The sequence below is a fragment of the Lampetra fluviatilis genome, chromosome 21, assembly GCF_964198595.1.
Source record: "Lampetra fluviatilis chromosome 21, kcLamFluv1.1, whole genome shotgun sequence".
Lineage (NCBI taxonomy): Eukaryota > Metazoa > Chordata > Hyperoartia > Petromyzontiformes > Petromyzontidae > Lampetra > Lampetra fluviatilis.
Window position 1 is genome coordinate 8,571,584 of NC_136295.1, and position 9,083 is coordinate 8,580,666.

The 9,083-nt window shown below is 39.5% G+C and overlaps 1 protein-coding gene across 1 annotated transcript; it reads right to left on the reverse strand.

Annotated features, from left to right (window-relative positions):
* Positions 1–311: 311 nt before the first annotated feature.
* BET1 (Bet1 golgi vesicular membrane trafficking protein) lies at positions 312–4,471 on the reverse strand. Its single transcript, XM_078865758.1, has 4 exons — positions 4,316–4,471; positions 2,276–2,373; positions 1,831–1,887; positions 312–1,444 (listed from the first exon to the last, which is right to left on the reverse strand). The coding sequence occupies exons 1-4, from the start codon at positions 4,332–4,334 to the stop codon at positions 1,289–1,291; spliced, it is 330 nt and encodes a 109-aa protein (XP_078721884.1). The 5' UTR covers positions 4,335–4,471; the 3' UTR covers positions 312–1,288.
* Positions 4,472–9,083: the final 4,612 nt, after the last annotated feature.

A 9,083-nucleotide genomic window follows, 5' to 3' on the forward strand; every position in this document is an offset into this window, starting at 1 on the left:
TATTTTTTTATAATGTATCTGGAGTGAAAGAAATAGCAAGTTAGAAAAAAAAACACGGACCCTTTGAGTGGTTAGATTAATGTCTCCAAAATAGTTATATAATCACGTGTGCAAGAACATATCCACACATTCATCCATCCGCTATTTTAAGAAAATGCATAATGTCCGTGAAAACTAATCAAGCGCTGATGGTGACAAAATCAAACCAAAAAATTGTGGAAATGTAATTGAAGCTGAGAGGCAGAAAATCCCTGAATATCACCCAAAAATGCACGCAAAGAAAACATAAGATCGAAAATAAATATTAAATTGTATTTACAATGATTCACAGGAATGTCATACAACGGAATACACTGTCCCATTCTTCAAAAAAGACAAATTGCATTCACGATATGCACGATAAAACATTTACAATGGTTCACAATTGTGAGGATTTGAGTTAATTTGCCAATGCAATTATTAAACGTTCAAAAATCAGCCATACGCCTATACATTTAGAATATCTAACAAATATAATTGCATCAGATGTCTGAACATCTATGGGAACCATTCTATCAAAAACGATACGGAATTCAAATTCAAGTAATCTATTTTTCAATGTTTTGTTTACTTGGACATATCAAGACGATATATATTTCCAGTATTATACAATTTTAGCTTCAGTATTTGAAAAACTACGTTGCACTGGACATAAAAATGGTACACAGAACACCATAACATATTTTATATAAACACACAGCACCACGCAGGGTATTGTATCGTGGTGTTTGCCAATTGTTTTTATTAGCAATTGAAACAAGTTTCAATGGGGGTTTTGTGAATACAAAAGTTGGATTAGAATGCTGAGCAAACACAACTGACAATAGAAACTGGTGCAAACGTTATGACTGCAAAGGTTATTAAGGTCATATTATCAATACATGAATACGCATTAAACTGTATTAACTAATGTTCCAAAACCATCTTATGTACAGCATGTATCGGTTTAATTGTCCAACAACATTTATTTTTGACATTACTTTTGCACATTGACACAACGAATACAGCCTTGTTCAACCTACCAAGCAACTCAACATGGTAAATTGCATATCTAAATTTCCAAATTTGAAGGGTTTTTTTCTACTGTAACTCAAAATGGGCACAATAAAGTGCTGATTCTGCCTGTATATAATGTGGAAACCACAGACCAGCTCGTTAGAAATAAACCTTACACAGTATGGCAACTGTGTGGGTCACTACCATTGCGGTAAACACTTTGGAGATTAGTTTGTGGCTTATTTATGATATACTACCGCAGGCGAATGACCCAATAAAGAACAAAGATGACAAAGAGAGCGAAGAGCATGAGATAGCACATGAGGCGTGCCTGGCTTCCGCCAGAAATCTTCTTGAGTCGACCCATTGTGGCACCCAGGAGCCCCCCTGTCGAGTCAAAGGCTGAATCCTGCATGAGAGTAATCGATTAGAGAACAATGGAAAAGTAAAATGTAGGTCAATTAAAATGTTGAAACCTCTTCTTGGTTCTTTCGGTAAAGTCACGTAGAAGGGAAGTAATAAAATAATAAAAATAAAACATAATTAAATAATTCTCACGACGTTTCGGCCAGCGTCTCCCCGACAGACCTGGTCTTCACCTGAGGACGGCTGCTTGCGTTGTGGCCGAAACGTCGTGAGAATGATTTTATTATGTTTTATTTTTATTATTTTATTACTTCCCTTCTACGTGACTTTACCGAAAGAACCAAGAAGATGAATCCCTGCAGTCACGAAAGCTTTAAATCGAAAAGTTAAAACCTATTAACAAAAAATATTGTGAAAAGCAGAACGTACCATTTCTGACAGCACACTGTTGTGAACCTTAACCTCATTGCCCATTTCGATGGAAAGCTGTGAAAAAACAAACAATGAAATAGTGACACAAAGAAATATTTTACAACCCTTTGTTAATCCACTCCTGGATGAAAGCCGTGCCGGTCACAGGAGTTTTTTGACCACACTTCACAAAGCTGATCAGTGTGGGTTTAGAGAGGGAAATGTGCCTCATGTTATTATGTAAATTCAAGTGGCACAGTGCACTATCCATTGTGCCACTTCTCAAACCAAAATTATTGATCATCAATAACAATGTGACAAATACAAAGCTAGCATTACGTGGGTCCTTCTGGAAGGGCACAAAAATAATACACAAGCCCGGATGCATTATCTCGTAAAAATGTGCAAAAATTTTACAAGGTAAATTTAGAGACACCAAAGTAGATTTTCGTCTACTACTTACAGATTTCAGTGCAGACACTTTGGCACGCAAGTCATCCTGGAGTGCCTCGTTTTCCTCTTCATACATGCGCTGCCCACCGCCGACATATGAGGTCCCATCTGCACCAAAAAATACACATTATGCAGCTAAACAACATTACTGTATACTGTCGTGTATGTGACGTTTTTGAGTTTCACCGCGTGTTGTTCGGTATGATGCCCTACGTTTTGCACTGTGGGCGAGGAACTTTTCCAGCAATTGAATTCCAGGACGTGAAGAATATCAGTTCCTGAAGAAGTTCCCAAGCACGTGGAGCGAAACGTCAGACGTGATTGCAAGACACAACGCCATGCAACCCAATAACAGATTGGAGAACTATACAGCAACAACCGTGAAAGCATATGCTGTAAATTGTACATTCGAGTGTTGATCTCTGCATTTGAAAAGAGTTATTGTCCGAAACGTTACCTATTACCAGAGGTGGGACAAAGTCATTGTTATGCAAGTCCAAGTCGAGTCGCAAGTCATCAAATTCATGACTCGAGTCTGACTCGAGTCCAAGTCACATGACTCGAGTCCACATCTCATAGGTGGGACAAAGTCATTGTTATGCAAGTCCAAGTCGAGTCGCAAGTCATCAAATTCATGACTCGAGTCTGACTCGAGTCCAAGTCACATGACTCGAGTCCACACCTCTGCCTATTACACTACAGTATATCGTTTTCCTATCATGGGAAAGATATTGACTCATTTTTTCAGCCTTTTTGCTGTTTAGAAAAATAGTCAATGCGTTATCTATCCACTAAAATGGCAGATTAATTGAAAATAACAGGCTATGTTGATGCTGTCACTAAGAAACAAAAATTGACGTTTCAGCCAAGCGAACGTGTTCAGGCAATATGTAATCAATATTTGCATTATACCTCAACGTCGGTGGAGTGGTGGCGTAGTGGTTGGTACACATAACTTTAAACCCAGAAAACCGAATACCGATTTCTATAAGAATGTTTTACCCCTTTCTGGCACTAAAACAGGTGTTCAGATGTTAAAACACCAAACTGAAACCTTTTGCAAGGAATCATGTCTGTATTAACCACATATACTTGTTAACATGCAAACAAAAAACATGCTCTGGTAGTATGTGATGCATGGTCTTTGAAACTGAATTGGTCCACACCAGAAACAGCTTTCTTTAGAGCCTAGTCTCAAAACAGTGTTAGACTAGAGGACAACGCCAAAAATCGAACGATTTCTAGCCACGAACAGGACCAGTGGCGTATGACATCTGAACCTGTTCCACCAACCCCGCATTTACCAGTGCGGTGAAGTATGGTCAGATACACGGCCTGGGGAGTTTTTCATCCAGCAGTGGATTTATTTGTTCCCCAATGTCTGTGCAACTGCTGAATGAAGGCGTCCCCACGTCCCTGCACATTAACTAATTCCATCGCTCCATCTCCCCGGTTGTGGTCCTCTTAAAAATGGATTCAAGGCCTCTTAAATTCGTGTACGGCTGTAATTTGATTTCGACCCAGTCCAGCAATTTCACGACTGTTGTCCAGATTCAGATGGCAATGCGACACATACACTTTGCCAATAGATTGTATGTCATTGCCTTAACGCCATAAGCGTATCAATACACATGAAGACTGCACTTTATATTTCCTACATCACATAAGCGCCGTCGCTCGCGTAATGCTTATGTGCTCTACGATTACCATACAGGCGGCCTAACACGCGATAAGACTCACGATAAAGTCAAGACACATTTGTTATCTAACGTATCCACACGGCCTGAGACATATTTAACACAATTATCGTTAAAAAACACACACAGCTAAAAAAAACACGATAACAGATTGATAATAAACCGATGTCGAACCGCGGTCGAGCCATCGGGGTCTGTACTCGAAGCTCCGGCCGCGATCGAGGCCTCTTCTCCGGCAGAGAGAATTAGGCCACACCGGGGACTCACGGCAAACCCCCGAGGATCACCTAGGCCTCACCGGCACATTATATAAACAGCAACAAAAGTGTAACAAAACAGCGAAAACTCTTCACCTATGTTGGCGCGCCTCATGCTGCGGTTTTCTCGAGACGTGTTTGTGCACTTCGATTCGTCGCTCGATTTTAAGTGTTTCAAAGCGGACTCGGAGATCGCTCAGGACGCGTTCAACTTCAGGGCCACGTCAGCTGCAAGCCGGTGACGCAGGCGACGGTGGGATGCGTCACCGAAGATTGACTTTTATATAATAATTTTTGTATTATTATATCGGTGGTTAATTTATTTTATTCACATTTATTCATATGAAAACGACGGATGGTGGTTATTAAAGTAATGGTTTTAATTAGGCGCAATGAAATTCGTAGACTGAGCGACGGTTCGCTTTGGGTGTTGTCGGCTTAAATTGCATTTATTGTGTAAAAATTCGATGTACTACGCAAGAGAGGGTTCATCATCGCCTCCACGTCGTCACTTGTTTTTGCTGAAAATATATCACAATGCCACAAGACCCAATGATGTCTGGTGGCGAGTTTATATTGGTCGCCTTACGTGTTAAAATGAGTGCGTAAGAGGGCCCGGCCCCGTGGAAGTATATTTCATAGAACAACTTCTGAGATGCTTTTTTTAAAACACATTTTTTTTTTAAATCTGCACACCCTGGACGTTGTACTTTGGCACATTTTTACTCTCGCCACGCCTGACATGACAGCCAAAGTTTTATACACGAAGTGAAAACGCAAATGTAATACGTTGTTTTGTGTGCAGTCGCTAGGTTATTGAAACCGTCAAATCGCAATACATGAGAAACCTGAGTTTAATCACCAGGAGCTTCAAGCCATGTTCAAAACCAGGACCTCAGGGGTTTAACCTATAAACCACCTCAATAGACTCATCACCTGGAGAGAATGTTATCTTGTAACAGCAAGCAACATAAAACAAATTGGTGCAGAATGTTCCGTGGCTCATGCACTCAGATCCTGATGACCTCCGTTCTCACCATCACCTATAAAGTGGCTCCATATAAGTTTATGTTTGTCGCTTTTCCCCCTGATATGATGATTACAATTGCTCGTAACTGCTTTTATTTCACATGCCTGTACTTCGTTTCCAAAGTACAAAGTATGTAATGCAGCTGTAGAGATTGTTGCCCTGTGCACGCAAACTTGCGTCACATTGCTTCTGGTGACAATGACACAGCATGACAACGTTCTGGCTTAACTGTTTATTACACTGTGTTTTTATTTTATTTGAGTCATTCATTTCATGAAATTAAATCAAAGCACGTAATACATCAAATTGTATGTAAGGTAGAAAATGTAATTTACAGGATGTATGTGTTATTGAATGTGTAAATTAAAGTTCTAATTTCTAAAATAAAAACTAACCACCATCATCATGAATACTGTACGATGACTAACGACTCTATATGGTAGATGCTGCTATGTGCTGATCAGTGTATGCTCCCACATATCACTTAACTTCATAACCAGTTCATAATCCACGTGCTTTAGACGTGTGGGTCACTGTAAAGTTGCAAGATGCCCAAGGCAACTCATTGAAAAATCTTAAGAGTAGCAGAATAAAATGTCCACAGCCATTTTTCGATTTAAAGCTTTCGTGACTGCAGGGATTCATCTTCTTGGTTCTTTCGGTAAAGTCACGTGACTTTACCGAAACAACCAATAAGATGTCCACAGCCATGTTGCATAACTACCTTGTTTCACGGCTGTCACTCTTAAGGGTTTCATGGGTTGAGACTCTCCTGCACAACATCAAGATCAATAAATTCATAGCTGTCCATGATGGTGAGGCCCTTAAGGCCCAGCTGTTCATCAGCAAGAGCAACCTCTAAATTGTCTATTTCAATTTCCAAATCCTGGGAAGAGGAGTCAGATATCATCTTGGCTTGGTGCCCAAAATCACATTCACTTTAAGAAAACTTTTAGTGGTGTCTGTGATCTCTTTGGTAAAGTCTCGGCACAGAAATAATAGATGCAAACAATTTGTAACTGATTCATCCTGTTAGACACTGGTTAATAAACAATTTGGGGTGGGTATTAAACACACATTTTCTCTGAGCTTTCATGAGAATAACAGCTCTACTGTGGGTGCAAACGTCTCTAGAATTTTGGCAGCATTGCAAAAGGTAAAGTAAATAGTTTTTTCTCCGTGAAATGTAGCATATGCCATGTCTGTTTTCTGTCGTGTTTGCAAATGTTTCCAATACCCTAGAAACACATGAACTATTATTTCATAGAATTAACTGAAATTACATGTTGCAGTAAAGACTTTATATACATTTTTGTGCAACATCTGTTATTCATCTTTTCATACTATAAAATTAGGTTTCCAATAATGTACTTATTTAACCAGGAAAGCTAAACTGAGTCGTTTGACTCTCTTTCTGGAGGGTCCTGCTATATTTGGTTTGCAGTTTAAGATGTTTTCAGCCAATTAATGATGAGTGTTTTTATATATATTGGAGGAAAACTGAGCACCTGGAGAAAACCCACACGCGTGAGGGGGCAACACTCTATCCCCATGCAAATGGTAACAGCGATTAGGCCACTTACTGTACTGCTTTCTCCTGGCGAGCTAGGGTATGGCACCTCCGATTGGCACGGTTGGCTACGTACGGTGCAAAAGAAGTTCAACATTCATACATACCTCGACGGCCTCGGAAAGGTAGTTGTGAAATATTTGTATTATCCACCAACCCTTGCTTCCTCCATAGTCTTGGAATATAGTCATCTGTAGCCACCACCATCCAGCATTCTAAACCATGTAGAATGTTTTTTTAAATGTTATGCAAAGGGAGCGCATTTTGGGAATAAGTTCTGTAAAATGATAATACAATTTCAATATGCAACAATTATACAAAACTTTTAAAAAATCACAATGCCTTCATTTAAAATAAATTATCTCCAATGTTTTCGTGGGTGGAATACATTTTCCAAGAGAATATGTATTTGCAATAATTAACACTTTGTACTTTAAATGTGTTAACTATTAGAGGAAAAACAAGGCATTATTCATAAAATGCATACATAATTCATCAATCAAACACATACACTATCTTTTGCATATATTTAGCAACCCATTATCACTGAATATACATCCTAGGCACAATTAATATTAATAATATGCATTCCTCTTAGGATTATAAGTGTTGGTGGCAATTATTGGAAAAATATATTAAATGTATTATTTCATGGACCACAACCACCACCACAATACCATTCTAAATGAAAGTGAGGCTGATAATTACTTGAATTTTTTTTGTAAGCGAAACTCAGAATTAAAATAATAAACAGTAAATTGTATGCAGAATTGGCAAGTTTATCGAATAAACCATATGTAACATCTGAATGTGGATAGAGTGAATAAGAAATAGATATATTTGCATGCTTTTGTTCCCATAATGTGATTCAAATTTTACAATCCATGTCATATTACGAGACTTACTGAAGTAACAATTTAAAATTCTCCCAGTGCTGGACATCCACGTTGTTTGAGAATGGCCTTTAGAAGCTGATGTCAAATAACGTCTGAGACCCCTTCAAGTGATCTTTTTAAAATAAAAATAAATCATTTCTGCATTGTCTATATGCAACGCCATTTCAAGATGCTGTACTAAAAATCGGGACGTGCTTGGCACGTAGAAATGTGTGTGGAAAAGAGTTCCCCTCCAGTGTGTGTGGATACATGCATTGAAATCTAATTTATTGTCGATTCAAAACGAATTTCTCAAGAACTGTGTTTTGTGTTAAGTTTGTTGTCCTTCCCCCGCACCTCCAATTAGCACGGTTGGATACGTACGGTGCCGAAGAAGTTCAACATAAATACATTCATTTAATGTAGTAGTAGTTTTTTTTTTATTTGCACTCACTTGTGATTTGAAAACCTGGTTTAACCACGGGCAGCTAAAAATCTGAATCAAGCCCAGGATCTCAGTGGACATCTGTGAAAAAGAACGCTATAGCTCATCGGATTCTTCCAGAATACATCAATATTCTGTTTTTATATGTTCTGAACATTGAGCCACCTGGCCACCGTGAACGTGTGATGTTTATCTCGGAAATTGTTTCCACCATTTCTATGACAGCATATAACGCCGCTTTATGAAACAACCGCCAACACCATACACCGTACAAGTTGGTCATAACGTTATCAAACCAAAGCACAGTTTTCTGAGCAAAGTTCAGAAGTGATGGTGACTAATTATCTACTCGAGAGTCTGTGCTTTAATTTAACCGTACGTCGAACATAATTAATGGGGAACTCGCAACAGTCAATGAATACACGTGACGAGCCTTTCACCCATAACCATATCACCTCGAATGTGCTCGATCTCGCGGGATCTTGGAGGACTGAGCCTTCGTTGTACCGTGCTTTAATGGCCAATCTCTTAATTGTTTTCATTGCATGGGACAGGCGTCATAGGCTGCTGCGGGGTGACCAGCCGGGCAGCAGTCAATTGCTGTGTAGTTTACTTCCTGTGCTCGCACGTTCATGCCTCCTGCCCTTCATCAAGCCACGCTGATAAGCGCTGATAAGTGTGGCTTGGTGGAGGGTGGTCAACTAACCCTCCACGATCCCGCATGGGGTCGGGAGGCCTGCATCCAGCAGTGGATTGGCAAAAGGGGCTGCACGTACCCAAGCATCTTCAACAGCGTACCATGCTGGGCCATACTGTGAGCTGTTCAATTGGTATTTTGAGTGAATAATTTATTGTGGCCGCTCAGAATTCAGTTTAGCTCGTGAAGAAGTATTACGATCTCCTGTAATATGTATTTTTATTTTGAAGACGGAATCTGCATTCTG